Consider the following 19,217-nt stretch of genomic DNA (forward strand, 5'->3'; position numbering starts at 1 on the left):
TATGTAATATGTATATATAAATATATTTATATATTATATTATAATACATTATTAACATAGTAATATTACTCCACCATTCAAAGTTTCCCTAAATGCTTAACATGTTCATACTTCCAAAAGAACTCTGAAAGAAATATTTGTAATTGTGTATGTTATTATCTCCAGCTTGCCAGTGTAATGGACACAGCACTTGCATCAACAATAATGTTTGTGAGCAATGTAAAAATCTTACTACAGGGAAGCAATGTCAGGACTGTATGCCAGGATACTATGGAGATCCAACCAATGGAGGACAGTGTACAGGTAAGATTTTTTTTTAATCCTTTAATAGTTTGATTTTATCTCAAAGAAGAAATTTCTCTACTGAGAAAAACACAAATTTGGGAATAATTTGTTTTTATCTATTAGCCTCCCAATTTCAAAAGTGGATTATCTCTTTTTGCAGCATTTTTTTTTCAATTTGCTTCTGTAATTGGGCTTTATCAACAACTGCTGAATTAGCATTACGTCCATACTTTTAAAAAAAGTTTATATGTATTGAAAAAGAAGAAGGTTTACTGGGTAAATTATATCATTTTTAGAGTTTAGAAGTTATTAGGATTATTTGCATTAGGATATTATTTTATATTGCTTGCATAGAAAATAATGTGCAGTGTTCTATTTTGTCAGAACACTTTCTTTAAGCTATGTAGAGATTTGAGGAGGAAAAAAGTCCTACTTCTTTATTTTCAAAGTGATATTACTCTTACAACTGGTTATTTATTATTTTCAGTAAAAGTGATTCATTAGGATTCTAAATATTAGCATTTTTTCTAGTATATAATTTTTATCCCTTTGTAATCTGAATATATGCCCACAACTTGTTTAAAAAATAAGCACAAGGACAAATATATATATATATATATATGTATATATATGTGTGTATATATATATATATGCATATATATATATATATATATATATATATATATATATATATAAACATTATGTGTTGTGCAGCTAGGGATAAATTTTCTTATTGTTATATTTATTCTGTTTATTTTTTTAAACTAGAGACTATATATATGTAATCAATGTGTATATTATGTGTATATTAAGATCAAGTGAAGTTCTATGTGGCAACACCAGAAAAAAGAATGCTGTTGTATTTTTATAATTATTTTTAAAGTAAAATTGTAAGAAAATGTAATTATAAAAAGTTTCAATGCGTCATGTAGGCAAATCCTGGATTTTGACTTTGAAATAATAATGTTTCATATTAGGCATAGTTTGTTCTTCATTTGATAGGTATATAATTTTCAACTTTTAGCTACCATAAATAATACTGTTAGGAATATTTTGGTGCCTCTCTTTTTGTATTTGCATTGGTGTTAGCATCCAGTAGTGAAATCATTGGGCTTTCTAGGTGTATAAATCTAGAATTAGGAGGATCTCAGTTTGAATTCAGTCTCAGAAATTTATGAGCAAAGGATCTGTGCAAGCCATTTGACCATGTTTGCCTCAATTTCCTAATCTGTAAAATGAGCTAGAGAGGGAAATGGCAAGTCACTCCAATATCTTTGTCAAGAAAATCTCAAATGAGATCATGAACAAGGACAATAACAAAAGTGGGATAATATTGCATGAAAACATATGAACTGTTTATTAACTTTTCTAAAGTGATTCCAAATTGTCTTTAAGAAAAATATACATATATATATATGTATATATATATATATATATATATATATATATATATACACACACATGTTTTGGTTTTTTATTTTTGTTTTATCAAGAGCTTATTCATATTCTTCCCAAAGATCCACCATTTTTCTCTGTTTCAATCTTTTTTTTTTTCACTTTTGTAGGTGTGAGGTAAAACCTTATTGATAATTCACTTATATTTCTTTTAATTGGAACATGTTTTCATATGGATATAAATTATATTTCTTTTGAAAATTATCCATATTCTTAAAAATGCTTAGCTAATTGAGATTCATTTTAAATCTAATAAATTTATATCAGTTCTTTATAGATTATTTATTAGACTTTTATGAAAGAGGTTTGTTTGAAAAATATTTCCTATTTCTTAAATTTTCTTGTTTTGTCAAAAACCTGGAAATCCCTAGAGATGTTACATCCATGGTTAAACACTCCTGTATTGCTTTCCTCTCCTCTCCTGTCTTCTCAAAGCAATGCAGCAGTAAGAGTCAGCATATTTCCTCTTCTTTGTGGTTTTTACTCCTATTTACAGATCTTCTCTTTGTACCATTCCTAAGTAGCATTGTGTCTTTTGAGGTTAATTCCATTCTATTTTATTCCCTAATCCAAATCTTTTTGGCAGTCATTTATAATCTCCAGATTATTTTACTTCTCTCCCTACCTTTATAGCTAGGGATTACACCATATATTTTGATGTCCATCTTCAACATACCTAGCTTTTTAGGTAATTAGCTCTTTAAAATCACATGACTTCCATTTTTTTCGTCCTTCAACTATATAGAAAGATGATCAGAAACCTTCAATTAATCATGTCTCATCTCTGTTTCATCTCCATTCTTTAGAATTTTGAAAATTGCCTCTCTGACAAAGCCTTCTAGTCTTCTTAATTACTGACTGCTCTTTCATAGTTTCAGATTAATATTAATTGGTTTTGCTATAAATTTATGTTAATTCAATAAAGCCTTGAGAGATAAACAGTAAGGCTGTTCTCTTAATGCAAGTGACTTCAAATATTTCTCTTCAGTCTTTTTAAGAATATTGTTCTTCCTCTCTTTTATACCTCCGCCCCTATGGTTTTTTTTTCTTCCTTCTATGTTCAAGCTCTGGAAAGAATTGTCTATACTTTATTCAGATTATTTTTCCTCCCCTAGTCACTTTGCAAGTTGTTCCTTGTCTGCCTTCCAATCCTTTCCCATGGTTTAAATGCTTCTCTCCAGAGTTATCATTGATATCTTGAATGCTTTTTAAGCATTTAAGTGACATTTTCCTTCATCTTTTGGAGAGTCATCTAATCTATGTCTATTACTTTATCAGTAAAAATGAAGATAAGAGCACCTAAGTCATAGCTTTGTTTGTATATAGAGTGCTTTACAAAGTTAAAGTGCTAGATTAATGTCAGCTATTATTGCCATTATTTGTATTATTTATCTCTTTACAGATTTTGATGTTGAAGACTAGACCCTTTAAGTAGTTGCTCTTTCTAATCTTAGCTACTCTCTTGTTTTTCCTCCTAATCTAGTTGATTATTTTTCATACTCCTTTGCTAGTCATCATCTTTTTAATAAACCACTAAATGAGATACACTTTATATTTTTATATATAATTCTTATTTTATTTTGGAATTTAACAATTTTTACCCTTCCATTACCTCATTAATACTTGACTCCTTAGATTTATCTACCATCTTTCTAGACACTTCTATCTGTTTCTAGTTTGTCTTCTCTAACAAAAATAGCTACAATCCCTCAGATATGATAACTGGTGAAGAATAAGTTTTGTTTTTCTTTCTTAGCTAGTTTGGACAACTTCTAATTGAATGATTTAATATTGCCTCAACTGTCTTGAATTGCTATTTTAATTCCAATGTAGAACATTACTATGGATAAAAGGCCCACAGCACACAGTTTAGACAAAGATAATGGAAAGCTTTTTTATTCATTTTTATTAGTTTTGGCATAAAGAAACATTGGTCTCCTCCTCTCTGGGGCAAAAAAAAAATTCAATACTAGCCATCTTCTTCAATATTTATAGTATACCGAAAGCATACAGTCATGCTGGATTTATAATTGACCTGCTACTTTTGGAGCATTTTGTTATGTTCCAGGGGATGACAGAGAGGCTTCCAAATCTGCAGGTCTGTTATTAACTATGAGTTCAGTACAAGGTAGTCCCAGGTTTTTGGCTGGGTTTTTATAAGACTTAGAGTAAAAAAAAAACAACTTGGGTGTGACTATGACTGCCTCCAAGAAGGAAAGCACCGCTCTTTGTCACTGAAGTATAACTATGTGCGATTAAGGCTGGTAATAGCAGGTTATGATAAAGCAAGAAGTAGTTATTAGATAAGTGAAATGAATGGAGAGGCAGACAGATAGACAAAGGATAGACAGATACCAGAGTTTATGGATTAGTGTGTGTGCAAAATGAATGGATGATTAAATATTGGGGTGTATATAAAACAGAACCAGTGAGTATGAATGCATTATTCAGTGTGAGGGCATGAGAAAAGTCATCCAAGTGGCCATCCTTGGAGGCAATTGTTGAACAAGTTCTATGGCCAGACCAAGGCAGGCAGCTATTGCCTGAGAAGCTGACTATAAAGGTGTGACTTTTGGTTATTGTCTTTGTTTTCATATGGCAATATCTGCTTTCTGAGGACTATAATGGTGACCTAGTAAGTGCAAATATCTGTTTTACACTGATTTGAACTTCAGTTGTCTCCATAGATAAAAAGAAATATTTTGGAAGAAATTTCAAAGAGTAGTTTGAATATAAGTGCATTTCACAACAGGTGGGAAGTTTTTGAGACACTTTGTGTATCAGTAACAGTATACTAGTAAACTTATATTTTTGCCAATTGAAACCATCACAAATATACATTCTAATTTTTTGACTTTTTTTTAAATGAATGAAATATGAAATATGTATACTTTTTCATGATATAATCACCAGCATTTGTTAATATGTTAAATAATCTAACAATAATTAAAATTATTAACCAGATATTAATATTATGCTTATTAATGAAAACAGCTTATCATGATCAAGTATTCTGAGCTACCCAGTTCTCCTGAGGCTTTCCCCTCATAACTGCTATAGAAAAATGTTTACTTAAGGAGTAAGATTTTAATGGTTGGATTATATTATAAGAAGTAGTTTATATTATCTGATATTTGTTTATGTTCCCCAGATTACATTCATAACATCATACTTTTACTTCTTAAGGTCTGCAATTCTTCACTAATGCATTAACTCCAGGAAATATTTTTTAAAATTAGCTACTATTTTTGTCTTAAAAAGGGGATGAGTATATTAAAAAAAAACTTAGAAGAATGGCATTTTCTGTTTTGTCAGTAATTCTTTTGGCATCCCTTCCTCTTCTAGAGATGACACTTTCTACATAGTACAAACTCTATATCAACAATTCAACATGTAGTCTTAGATTCCAAAGTTTCACATCCAGTAACCTGAAGCACAATAAACTAAAATAATTTTCAAGAGAATGGGAAGATTAATATCTCTCCTTATTGACAGTTACACATTTTCTGGTGGTTTATGAAGCTTTAAATAATACTTAATAGTTCCCTTGTTTCTTGAAGTTGATAAAATGTTCTTTTGCTGTCTATAGGGAGACTATGGCAATGTGATATATGAATGTCATTTTTATTCTTTGGGGATACATTAGCTATCTAACTAAATAAGCACTGTGTCACCTCTGGTGAATTATATTTAATGTAATAATGACTAAAATCAATTTATAAGTCTTGTAAAATGATAAATTTTACCACTTGTTTCTTCATTCCCAGTTGTAGCTAATAGAGGGGAGTTCATTTTTTATTAGCATCATGCTTTTTTCCTTTCTAAAATAATATATAACTTCTACATTTATCTTTTTAAAAAATAATGCTTTCTATATATGCTTGGGCTTCAGTTTTATTGCGAACTCAGTTTATTGGAACTTTTAAAAATTGCTAAGAACTTTATAAATGTTTTGGGGAATCTCTTTATATTGATTATTGATATTCTATAAGTTCCAGGCTTACAGTAGTGTTAACAGTATTTTGTTTCCCAGTAACAGAGAGGAGACATGTTATAGCTATGTTGAGTCTTTTTTTATTAGGATTTTTTTCTTCTATATTATTGTAGCCATAGAATTTAGCATATTTGGAAAACAAAGTATTGGAAGTAGTTTTTCTCTCATCTCTTCTCTGGCATTTTCTACTAGATAGATATTTCTGATAGATTTGCACTAGATCTCTTCTCTGTGTGAAAGTGTTCTCACCTTATCCAGATTTTTCTAGAATACTTTGTTTGGATTTTCCTTTCCCAGCTGTCTTGTACTTAATGAATTTTTGCTGAATTGTCTAATTGAATTTTCAAATGTCACTATTTTGGAAATAGAACAAAAACTGTAACTTGATTTTTAAAAAATGTTGGTTAAATTGCAAAATAAATATACCATTTATTCTTTCAATAACCCCTGATTAAATTAATAATAATAGCTAGCACTTACATATTGCCTACTATGTGCCTGGCATTTCCCTGGGAGCTTGATACTATTATTATCTTTGTTTTACAGTTGAGGAAACTGAGGCAAACAGTGGTCAAATGACTTGCTCAATGTCATATGCCTAATAGATAGTGGAGGTCATATTTAAACTCATATCTTCCTGACTTCTGGCCCACTGGCTCTTTCCACCTGACTCCCTAAGTGCCTGTTAATGATTAGTGGGTAAAATAGTGCGTGGGTGCTGTTGGGGAAGACAAAAAAATTAAAACATGGTCTTTGCCTGTATGAAACTGGCAGTCTAAGAGAAGAGATATAATTGATTTTACTACTCCAAGGATCAATGAAATGGACTGTTTTGTTTGCTTGCTTGTTTTGCTGCTGATGTTTCCTTCACTGATTACATATAATAACCCTTCCATAATTTAGTAGGTGGCATTTGATTATTGCTGTGGCTGAGAAATTCATAATCCTGTCCCATACCTGGTTATGACCCTTTCCTCATGTGGCTAAATTAGTCTTGTATAGCAGACACTTGTTTTTTATCAGACCTATAATAGGTCTTATATTAAAGGAATACAATAGTTGTATAATCAGGCAACGCTAAAACACATTGTAAAATGTGAAAGAAAAATCTCTGTTATATGAAGTCCAAGTATAGAAAGTTTATTTCTAACTAGGTAGAATAGAAAGCATTTAATGAAAAGATATGGTGTATAAACTGCGTAAGATTTTTAGAGGTGAATTTTAGGTACATTCTAGGATATAAATCAGTTAGCATTTATTGAATACCTGTTCTATACCAGGCATTGTACTAGATATAGAGGATACACAGAAAGACGAAAGTCCCTACTCTTAAGGAGATAATAAAGAATGGCACAGTCATTTACAGCAATCTATGACTACACATTTTTACAACTCAGACCCTGATATATTTGATAAATTTTTTTCCACAGCAGAATTAGCCGAAATTTATAATAATTGCCCTCTATGAACAAGCAATGAAATGTATGATTAACCCTCAAGATCATTAGAAAAATAACATCTCTGTCTAGCAGAGGGTTTAGTTTCCTTCTTTCTGATTTGTTAAATTTAGTAAGATTAATTTTAATTATAATATGCTAATGTAGCAGCATTATAAAAATCTAAAATAAGATAATATATAATCATTAGCTTTGGGATCTATTTGGTCATCCTTTAACTAATATGTTATTTTATTCTTTTTTATTAAATTAATATTAAAATAATTTTAACATCTCCATTTTCTTTCTTTCTTTTCCTTCCTTCCTTCCTTCCTTCCTTCCTTCCTTCCTTCCTCCCTCCCTCCCTCCCTCCCTCCCTCCCTCCCTCCCTCCCTCTCTCCCTCCCAATTGGGGTTAAATGACTTGCCAAGGGTCACACAACTGGGAAATGTTAAGTGTCTGAGATCAGATTTGAGCTGAGGTCCTCTTGACTTCATGGCTGATGCTCTACCCATGCCACCTAGCTGCCCTTCCTGAATTTGAAGGAGAAAGTATCTTGGGATCTTAAAGATTCCAAAGACAATCTATTAATGGGAAAATTATAATAATGTCACTATATATAAATCTTAAATATATTATATGATGTTTTAATTAGATACTGAGGCAACTACTTTAAATGAAGACAACTCTATAAAATACAGACAAAATATGAGTATTTTCATAAATCATACCTAACAGACAGACTTTTAAACACAGAAATCCAATTTAAGTGTATAGATACCAAAAATATTTCTATTCTTATTTAACTCTTTCCAGTTGATTGTAAATAGCATTGATCTCACGGACAGGGCTATAGTTTTTGAATTTCCTTTTCTTTCTTTTTATAGGTGAGGATTAACTTCTCACCTAAGCTTTTTCTGATGATGTCAGTCTTTTACTCAAGAATCTTAGTGCTAGCTTCTTATTGCTCATAGAATAAAATATCAAGTCTTCCTCCCCCTCCAATTTTTTTGGCATTTAACGTCTTTCACAATGTAGCTACAATCTGTCAACACTAATCATAAATTATTCCTGTTCATTATTTTCTCTTTGTTCTTGTTCTTGAAGTATAGTACTTTAACAATATTACTTTCTTTATCATTTTTCTTAAAAGGTCTCTCATGCAGTGATTAGCTAGACAATTAGAAACCAAAGATTAGGAGTTTGCTGACAGTTTGTTGTGAACCAGCAGCCCCAGAACAGGCAAAGATGCTATGTTTAGTAATCTCACATGTCTAGAATTTCACAGCCTGCAGAAGCACCATTTCCCCCCAACAGCACTCCTAGGCATCTGTTAACTGTCAGCCCCAGACACTAGTGGGATTCACTTATAATAATGACCAGTTGGGACAACTTTATGCAATATATGCCAGCATAAAATAAGAGTAAACAGACTGTACATAGATGAAGCTCCTTGAGAACAGAGATTATCTTTTACCTTTCTTTGTATCCACAGCACTTAGTACAATGTCTGGCACACAGTAGGTGCTAAATAAATGCTTAAACTAACTGAATGGTAAGTGCTTGAGCTCTTAGATATACTCTTCTTGAACTTCAACTACACAGACTTCCTGTCAATAAGCATTTATTGAACTCCTGCTACTTGTCAGGCATTGTGCTAAGCATTGAGGCTAGAAAGAAAGGTAAAGGACAGTCCTTGCTGTGTAGGAACTTACATTCTAATGGTTCTTCCTAGTTCTTAGATGATGTTCTGGGAGGTGAGATTGCCATAATGCTGGAGTCTATAGGGATGACATTTGTAACTATAAAACAAAAGCAATAAAAAGTCTTTTTTAAAAAAAGTCTCTCAGGCAATGGTATTGCTCTTAACTTTAAATTTTTCCATTATCTATTTTCTTTAAAAATAAAATTCAGGTACCACCCTACAATGAATGTCCTAGTTCTTAATGGTCTTTTCTCTTTCCCTTATACGAACAACCTGATATGTCTCCCTCTGCCTCTTTCTTTGTAAACCTATTCTTTAAGTTTACTTCATCTCTAAGGTCTCATATTTCAGTGCTCTCTCAAGCCATCATTCCAGCGTTGTTTTTAGTTTCTTCCTGTTTCATTCTCTATAATATAAACAATTTAACTATATATACTGATCTTCATTCTCATGTCTTTTGCCATTATCTATGCTTTTGTCCAACTCCAACCCTAACTCTGGGCTGCACTTGCCAACTATCTGCCTACTTCTGAAAGATCCTGGAGTAAGTCATACAATACATGTTTTTTGGTTTTGCTACAGTGTCAGGTGGGCTGTCACTGTGGCAAGACAATCTTTTCCTCTACCCTAACTCTTTATCTTATCTCTTTTGCAACTTTCCTAAACATTTTTAATTTTCTCACCTTAATCCTCTAATTATATTTTCTGTCCATCAGTCACAGAAGAGCGTCTTAGTTCCTACTTCTTACTCTTTGAGGTTTCTTCTATGGACATTCTAGCCATGTCTGAGTTTGGGTTTTGGTTTGCCCAGTCACCACAGTAGATTCTTTTCTGTTTCTTGCTTCTTTTCTTTTCTTTTCTTTTCTTTTCTTTTCTTTTCTTTTCTTTTCTTTTCTTTTCTTTTCTTTTCTTTTCTTTTCTTTTCTTTTCTTTTCTTTTCTTTTCTTTTCTTTTCTTTTTTTTTTTTTAACTTTTATAGTTGTTGAACTCTGCTCTTGGGGCAAAGGGAGTGCTGTCCCAAGCTTCCTCTGTAGTTCTGAATCTTGACTTGGAGCACAGGGGCCTTTTGTGTTTTGCCTATTCTTTTCAGGAAAAAAGCCTGGTTTTGCAGAGTTTGCCTTCTGAGCTGGGACTGGAAGCTGCTATCCTAATTTGCTCCTCTACCAAGCCAGGACTGAGTCTTAGCTGCTGATTTGCTGTGATTTAAGACCCTCTCCCTGGCTTTCCCAGAGTTTATTTGACCTGGGCTGAACACCCTTTCACTCCAGTGATACTGACATTGCTTGAAGTTTTTCAAGTCTATTTTGAGCTAGAGAATGGTTTTATTCCATCAGATTCTGTTCAGAGGCCTGAAGGGAAACTGGGAGAGCTCGAGCAGCATCTTGACTTTACTTTGCCATCTTGATTGTACCTCTGTGTTTAGCTTTTAAAATTTTTAACTCTGTAAAGATTTTCTTTACATATTATACATTATAATCTTGGCTGCATTGGTTTTGTTTGTGTAAAACCATTTTAATTTAATATAATGAAAATTATCCATTTTGCATTTCATGATTTTCCCTATTTCTAATTTGGTCACAAATTTTTCCCTTCTCCAAAGATCCTTTGCTCTCCTAATTTTTCTTATAGTATCGTCCATTATGTTTAATTGTGAACCATGTTGACCTTATCGTGGTATAGTGAATTCACACGAATTCACAAGTAAAAACTCCCAGGAAAGTCCGGAACTAGAGAATTGTCAAGTACCGACTTAGCACTTAGTAAGAACCTAATATCTCAATATCTCATTAGCACTTAGTAAGAACCTAACAGTATAGGGTGTGAAATATTGGCCAATGCCTAGTTTTTCCATACTGTTTTCTATTTTTTCCAGAAATTTTTTGTCAAATAATGAGTTCTTTTGATTTAGTGCTATACCAGTCAGACTCCCAAGAAACTATTTTAATGACCTAGAAAAAATAACAACAAAATTCATATGGAAGAATAAAAGGTCGAGAATTGCAAGGGAACTAATGAAAAACAAGTCAGATGAAGGTGGTCTAAGTGTACCTGATCTAAAGCTATATTATATAGCAGCAGTCACCAAAACCATTTGGTATTGGCTAAGAAATAGACCGGTAGATCAGTGGAACAGATTAGATACAAAGGACAAAAAAGGGTACATCTATAGCAATCTAGTCTTTGACAAACCCAAAGATATCAACATTAGGGATAAAAAAATTCATTATTTGGAAAAAACTGTTGGGAAAACTGGAAATTAGTATGGCAGAAATTAGATATGGACCCACACTTAACACCATATACCAAGGTAAGATCAAAATGGGTTCATGATTTAGGCATAAAGAATGAGATCATAAATAGATTAGAGGAACAGAGAATAGTCTACCTCTCAGACCTGTGGAGGAGGAAGGAATTTATGACCAGAGGAGAACTAGAGATCATTATTGATCACAAAATAGAAGATTTTGATTACATCAAACTAAAAAGTTTCTGTACAAACAATACTAATGCAAACAAGATTAGAAGGGAAGTAACAAATTGGGAAAATATTTTTACAGTTAAAGGTTCCTATAAAGGTCTCATTTCCAAAATATATAGAGAACTGGCAGCCCTTTTCATAGAGGCTAGAAGCTGGAAAATGAATGGATGTCCATCAATTGGAAAATGGTTGGGTAAATTATGGTATATGAAGATTATGGAATATTATTGCTCTGTAAGAAATGACCAGCAGGAGGAATACAGAGAGGCCTGGAGAGACTTACATCAACTGATGCTGAGTGAAATGAATATAACCAGAAACTCGCTGTACACTTCAATGTTGTATGAGGATATATTCTGATGGAAGTGGAAATCTTCAACATAAAGAAGATCCAACTCACTTCCAGTTGATCAATGATGGACAGAAATAACTACACCCAGAGATGGAACACTGGGAAATGAATGTAAATAGTTAGCACTACTGTCTATCTACCCAGGTTACTTATACCTTCAGAATTTAATACTTAATGTGCAACAAGAAAATTGGATTTACCCACATATATATATTGTATCTAGGTTATATTGTAACACATGTAAAATATATGGGATTACCTGTCATCAAGGGGAGGGACTAGAGGGAGAGAGGGGATAATTTGGAAAAATGAATACAAGGGATAATGTTATAAAAAATTACTCATGCATATATAATGTCAAAAAATTTTATAAATAAAATTAAAAAAAATAAAATAATGAGTTCTTAACCAAGAAGTCGGAATATTCTTCCATATGAATTTTATTGTCAGTTTTTTCTTGCCACATAAAATAACTTTTTGTTATGTTTATTGGTATGGGACTTAATAAGTAGATTAATTTAGGTAGGATTATCATTTTTATTAGCTTGTCCAATCCATGAGCACTTGATATTCTTCCAAATATTTAAATCTAACTTTATTTGTGTGAAAAGTGTTTTGTCATTGTGTTCATATAGTTCCTGGCTTTGTCTTGGCAGATAGACTCCCAAATATTTTATAATATCTTCAGGTATTTTAAATGGAATTTCTCTTTCTGTCTATTGCTAGTGGGCTTTCCTAATAATATGCAGAAAGGACAGTGATTTATGTGGGTTTATTTTTTTATCCTACAATTTTCCTAAAGTTTTTAATGGTTTCAAGTAGTTTATTAATTGATTCTGTAGGATTCCCTAAGTACACCAAAATATTATCTGTAATGAGTGATAATTTTGTTTCCTCAAACTCTACTCTAATTCCCTCAATTTAATTTTCTTTTCTTATTACTAAAGATAACATTTCTAGTACAAAATCAAGTAATAGTTATGATAATGGCCATCCTTGTTTTTCCCTTGATCTTATTAGGAATGCTTCTAGCTTACTTCTATTAATAATGCTTGCTGATTGTTTTAGATAGATGTTGCTTTTCATTTTAAGTAAAACTTCATTTATTGCTATGCTCTCTAGTGTTTTTAATAGAAATGGGATGCTCTATTTTGTTAGTTTTTTCTGCTACTATTAAGATAATCATATAATTTTTCTTAGTTTTATTACTGATGTGTTAATAGTTCTACTAATATTACATTTATGGTATAAATCACAGTGGGTCATAGTATATTATCCTGGTGATAAATTACTGCAGTCTCTTTGGTAAAATTTTATTTAATTTTTTGCTTGACTATTTATTAGGGAGATTTGTTATTAAACAGCTCCTTGAACTGTTGTACCTCAGTTTCCCTGCATTAGTTTCCCTGAATTATATCTCTATTTCCCTGAATATGCAACCCCCACCTTTTATCCTGTCCATTAAGATTGTACTATCCACAATAAATATTCCAAAAGATAAGACTATCTCAGATACCATCTTTACTTCTTTCGACTACTTGACATCTTTACTTCTGTTTGTTTAGACATCCTGACTCTGGTCTCCCAATTAGTAAGAATTTATAGTTTTCACCCCCATCCTGCTAGAACCAAATTTATGGTTCATCTCTGAAAATTTCTGCTCTTTACCTCTTGCCTTTGTTTCTCTTTTTACTAGATTCCTATACAAAAACCTTGGAGTTTCACATTCAGCACATGCTTTGAGATGAGAGTCCTGTCCAGTCAATCAATTAAGCTCTCCAATAAATAAAATATTAAAACTCTCTAATCTCTACCTTGCCTCAGTTTCTCTGGCATTACAGATTGAGTTATAATTTTCTTTATTTTGGCTCTTTCTGGTTTAGATAGTAGTACCATATTTGTGTCATAAAAGGAATTTTTCATTTTCTTTTTTCCCAAAAAGTTTATAAAGTATTGGAATTAAGTATTCTTTAAATATTTGTTAGAGTTCATTTGTAAATCCATCTTGCCCTAGAGATTTTTTCTTAAGGAATTCCTTGATGGCTTGTTTAGTTTATTTTTCTAAAATGGAATTATTTAAGTATTTTATTTCATCTGTTAATCTGGGCAATATATATTTTTGTAAATATTCATCTCTCAATTAGATTGCCCCATGTTGTGGCATGTTGTTGGATAAAATAACTCTTAATTATTGCTTTAATTAGCTCTTCATTGGTGGTAAATTCACCTTTTTCATTTTTGCTACTGGTAATTTGATTTTCTTTTTTTTTTTTTTCTTTTTCTAATCAAATGAACCAGAGCTTTATCTATTTTATGGGTTTTTTTCCCATAAAATCAAATCTTAGTTCAATCATTTTCTTCTTTTCAGTTTTATTAATCTCTCCTTTTATTTTAAGAATTTATAATTTGGTATTTAATAGGTAGTTCTTAATGTGATTTTTTTCCTATCTTTTTTAGTTGCATGCCTAATTCATTAATCTTTCTCTATTTTATTCATGTAATTTTGGTATATTATCTCATTATTGTTATTCTCTTGGATGAAATTATTGTTTCCATGATTTGTTGTTTTACCCACTCTTTCTTTAAGATTAGATTGTTTAATTTCCAATTGATTAATCACTACAAGAATAGTCAGTTGTTAAAGTCCAAATCCTTTATTATCTCCTTCACAATCTAGTTTCCTTGCCTGGGGCCTAAGCTTTTCAGAAAGCCTGTCAGACAAGCCTTGGTCTCCTTGGGGGAAGTGCAGGAGGCCAGCAACCATGGTGCTATGAGAGGAAATGAATGAGTCTAACTCTGAGTCTCTTCTGAGTCTGTGTCTGCCCCTTGAGTCTATCTCTGGCTCTGAGTCTCAGCTTATATGCTCTACACTGAGTATAAACCAATCATTATATCACTAGAAAACCATTATTTGTTGTAAGATTAAATCAATCATACTGAATTTAGAGAACTATTAATCACCATGCTAAACTAGATAACCATTGTCTCATCAATTCCACTGACTTAACAGGATCCTTGTAAGAATTCTTGTTTCAGAGTTCTGGCCCATAACAATTGCATATAATTTTTATTGCATCATGATCTGAAAATGATGTATTACCATTTCTGCACATAATTGTGAAGTTTTTATGCTCTAATATATGATCTTTTTTTGTGTGTAAATGCTATAAACCAGTTATATAGATGTATAATCCTTTCTATACCTATTCATTTTGCTCCAGAGCTCTATTATATCTAAATTTTCTGAAATTCTGTTCACCTTCTTAAATTGTTTATTTTGTGATTAAATTTATTTAATTCTGAAAGGGAGAAATTGAGCTTCCCCACTAGTCCAGGTTTCCTGTCTATTTCTTTCTGTTACTGATTTAACTTGTCCTCTAAAAATTTGGATGATATATCACTTTGTGCAAAAATGCAATTTTAGTATTGGTGCAATTTTATTTTCTATGATAACTTTAAGCAGGATATAGTTTTCTTTCTTATATCTTTTAATGAGATTTTTTTTTGTTTGTTTCGCTTTTGCATTGTCTGACATCAGGATTGTTACCCCTGCTAATTTTTTTTTTTTAAAGTCAGCTTTAACAAAGTATATTCTGCTCCCTTTACTCTGTGTGTGTTTTCAAATATGTTTCTTATAAACAGCGTATTGTAGGATTCTGGTTTTTAATCTGTTCTTATATGTGTTTCTGTTTTATGAGAGAATACATTCCATTCATAGTCACAGTTTTAATAACGAGTTTTGTATTTTCCTTCTCTCTTCCCTTCCTCCTTCTGTATTCACTTCTATCCAGCCTCTCCCTTTTCTTTCTCCTTTCTCCTACTGTGTAGGGTAAGATTTCTATACCTAATTGACTGTATATATATCATTCCCTCTGAATCAAATCTCTATTATAATAGGTCTTTTGTGCCTCTATATTTGGTCTTATTTGCACCATTTTACCTCCCCTTTCCACTTCTCCCATTAGAAACCTTTTTCTACTCCTTAATATCTTTTTGTAAAAATATCTATACATCAATCAACTTTTATGGAGATGCTCTATTTATAGTATCTCTTATATGTATGTATGTATATATATATATATATTTATATTTGTGTGTGTGTTTGTGTGTGTATCCCCTTCTAACTGCTTAATAAAAATATAGTTCTCAAAGTTATAGGTATCTCTTCCCATGTAGGAATATAAACAACTTTGCCTTTAAATAACACTTTTTCTTTTCTGTTTACCTTTTATGCTTCTCTTGAGTTTTGTATTTGAAGATTGAATTTTCTATTCAGCTCTGGTCTTTTCATCATAATGATTGAAAATCCCTTATTCAAAGAAGATCCATTTTTCTCCTGAAATAAAATGCTCAGTTTTGCTGCATATTTTTCTCTTGGTTGTAGTTCAAGCTACTTTGCCTTCCCAAATATTGTATTCTAGGTCCTCTGATCCTTTAACATAGAAGCTGCTAGATGCTAGGTAATCCTGACTGACTTTTTGATACTTGAATTGTAACTTTGTTCCACCTTGCAGTATTTTTTTCCCCTTGACTTTATAGTTCTAGAATTTTACTATAACATTTCTTGGAGGTTTCCTTGTGAAATCTCTGGAGGTGGTTGATGGATTCTATCTTTGACTATTTTGTCCTCTGGATCTAGAATATTAGAGCAATTTTCTTTGATGATTTCTTGAATGATGTTGTGTAGGCTCTTTTTTTTTTTTTAATCAGGCTTTCAGGTGGTTCAGTAATTCTTAAATTATACCTCTTGCATCTGTTTTCCAGGTTGGATGTTTTACCAGTAAAAGTAAAAAGTGAATTTTTTTTTCTATTTTTCCATCCTTTTTAGTTTGTTTGATTTTTGATGTCCTATGGAATTATTAGCTTCCATTTATTTGCCTAGTTCTAGTTTTTAACATACAATTTTCTTCATTTAGGTTTTGTACTTCACATTTAATTTTTTAATATTACTTTTAAAGTTATTGTTCTCTTCAGTGGATTTTTTTTTTTTTGTATTTAGCTGATTGTATTTTTTAAGGAATTGTTTTCTTCAGTCAATTTTAATCCTTCTTTTTTCAAGTTGTTGACTCTCTCTTAGATATCTCTCATTCCCCCCACCCAATTTTTCTTTTACCTCTCTTATTCGACTTTTAAAAATCCTTTTCAAGCTATTCCAAGAAGACTTTTGGGCTTGAGCAATTCATATCCCCTTTTGAGGTTTTGTAAATAGTTATTTTGTCTTTTTCTAACTTGGTGTTTTGATCTTTCCTCTTACCCTAGTAGCTTTCTATTGTCAAGGTTCTTTTTGTTTCTTGTTTCTTTTCTTTTCTTTTTCTTTTTTGTACCCATGTTGTGGCTTTTAAAGGTAAGCTGTACTCCTGGGGCTCAAGGGGTGCTGCCCCAAGCTTTTTGTGTGGCTTTGAGTTTTGGTGCACTTTGAGCTTTAGATTTGAATTCTAGGGCTTCTGGTAGCTCAACTGAGTTTCACTTGTTGTGGACTGGTTTCTAGCACTGGCAATTTGCTTTCTCTTCTAGGATTCCTGCTGGTTGGGCTGTGCTCTTCCTTTAATCAAAGTGAGATCTTTCCTGAAATCTTTCCAAGCTATCTTGAGCTGGAAACTTGTTTAATTCCATGTCTTTGTAGGTTATGTTGTTCCAAAATCTGTCCAGAGGCTTGATTTCAGGTCCCGCCCCCTCCAAGGAAACTGGGGAGAGTTCATGAAGTTTCCTCACCTCTTTCTGCCATGGTAGCTCATAAAATTTAAGTTTCATACAATGTGCCAGTTGTTGGTGACAAAGTTATTTCCTTCACACGTTGTTTTCCCCCCAAAAGGTCAGTTGTTTATTTGAGGATAGGGAATACTTCATTTTTGTTTTTGCATCACCATGCATCAAAATAGGTATTTAATAAATCCTTATTGATTTTATATATATATATGTATATATAATCAATAAGGATTTATTAAATACCTAATTTTATATTAATATATATTATATATACATAATATAATATATATTAAATACCTATATATATCTTTGTGCTGGCTACATTAGTGACAGATGTGCTATTTTATCTGAAGTGTGCTTTCAAGCCTTATTTAATTGACTATCTATTACATCATTCAAAGCAGTTTTCCCAAATCTTCTTTGCCCTACTCTTCCCTATCATTTTTTCCATACTCTTATTTAAAAGTTAAATGTGTATCTTATTTTCTTAAAATAGAGAAGCCGACTCTTTGTTTCTTTTTCCTCGCTATCCCACACCTACAATTCTTCTGATATTATTTCCCATTCTCTATAGTCTCTGGCAAAGAATTAGCCTTTCTCCTAGCTTATGCCAAATCCCTAATTGTGCTCTCCATTTCTTTTACTCCTGCCTCCTCCAATACTTTAGCTCTTTGAACATTGTTCCCACCCATTTTCAGATCTTTAATATCTCTTTATTTACTGATCCATTTCCTGGTGCTTACAAATATAAATCAGTCAGTCAACAAGCCATCATGCTAAACACTAAAAGACAGAGTAAATATACTTTATCCCAAGGAATTTGTATGTTGATGCAGATAACATCTACTTCTATATATACTCGATATATTCACTTATACAAGTATATATAAAACATTGACAAAATAATTCCTTTATAATTTGAAGGAAAGTCATTAGTAGTAGGTTGTTGTACCAGGCCGTCATTGCTTTTAGGCATTCCTACTATATCTTCCTCATTAATTCATCATCCCACATTCCACACCAGCAATTCAAAACATTTTCATCCTTTTATAGACCTTTCTTTTCTTCCCCTTCCCGCACTACCTTAGGTGAGAACTTTGTCTTGTACTTTACAGAAAAAAATTGAGGCTGTTCACAAAGAACTCCCTCTTCTCTTTTCTTCATCTCCTGTCACTCTGGTGCCTTTTGTTACTTTTTCTTTCTATATCCGCTCTCACATGATGAAGTGTCTTTGCTCCTTTACCAAGGCTAATCTATATACCATTCAAATTATCCTTTTCAATCCTGTCTCCTCCAAAAGTTTGCTTCCTCTGTCATTCCTACTCTTTAAGATGTTTTGATTCTTCCCTCTCTACTGACTCATTTCCTAATACCTACAAACATTTGATTTTACCTTTGCTATATTTCTACAATAGCGCCCTTCTAGAACAAACTCTCATCATCTCATATCTGGATTATTGTAGTAGTTTGCTAGTGGATCTGCCTGCTAAAGTTTATCTTTGCTCTAATATATACTACGGTTTTTTTAAGTGATTTTCCTAAAATGTAGGTTTGGTCATGTTACTTTCCTATTCAGTAAATTCCATTGACTCCCTCTTGCTACCAGGAAAAAAAATACAAAGTGCTCTGGTATTAAAAACTCTAGTCTCCACTTTTCTTTCTAGACTTACTACATCTTGCTCCCTTGACAGGTACTTTCCATTTGTATAGCTCATTGTCTTTGAACATATCAGAAATGGTATTTATCAGATTTTTAGAAACTCAAGTGTAATGAAAAAAAGAGAGGAACTACATTTACTCTTATG

At 32.0% G+C, this 19,217-nt stretch overlaps 1 protein-coding gene across 4 annotated transcripts in view; it reads left to right on the forward strand.

Annotated features, from left to right (window-relative positions):
• The window catches only part of ATRNL1 (attractin like 1), a 1,155,405-nt gene that overhangs the window by 247,163 nt on the left and 889,025 nt on the right, over positions 1-19,217 (forward strand). For all 4 annotated transcript variants that reach the window (XM_074295693.1, XM_074295689.1, XM_074295690.1 and 1 more), the window contains one exon: positions 166-303. In XM_074295693.1, the coding sequence (XP_074151794.1) occupies positions 166-303 (138 nt within the window). The remainder of the gene's footprint in view (positions 1-165; positions 304-19,217) is intronic.

Source organism: Sminthopsis crassicaudata, chromosome 2, assembly GCF_048593235.1.
Source record: "Sminthopsis crassicaudata isolate SCR6 chromosome 2, ASM4859323v1, whole genome shotgun sequence".
NCBI lineage: Eukaryota > Metazoa > Chordata > Mammalia > Dasyuromorphia > Dasyuridae > Sminthopsis > Sminthopsis crassicaudata.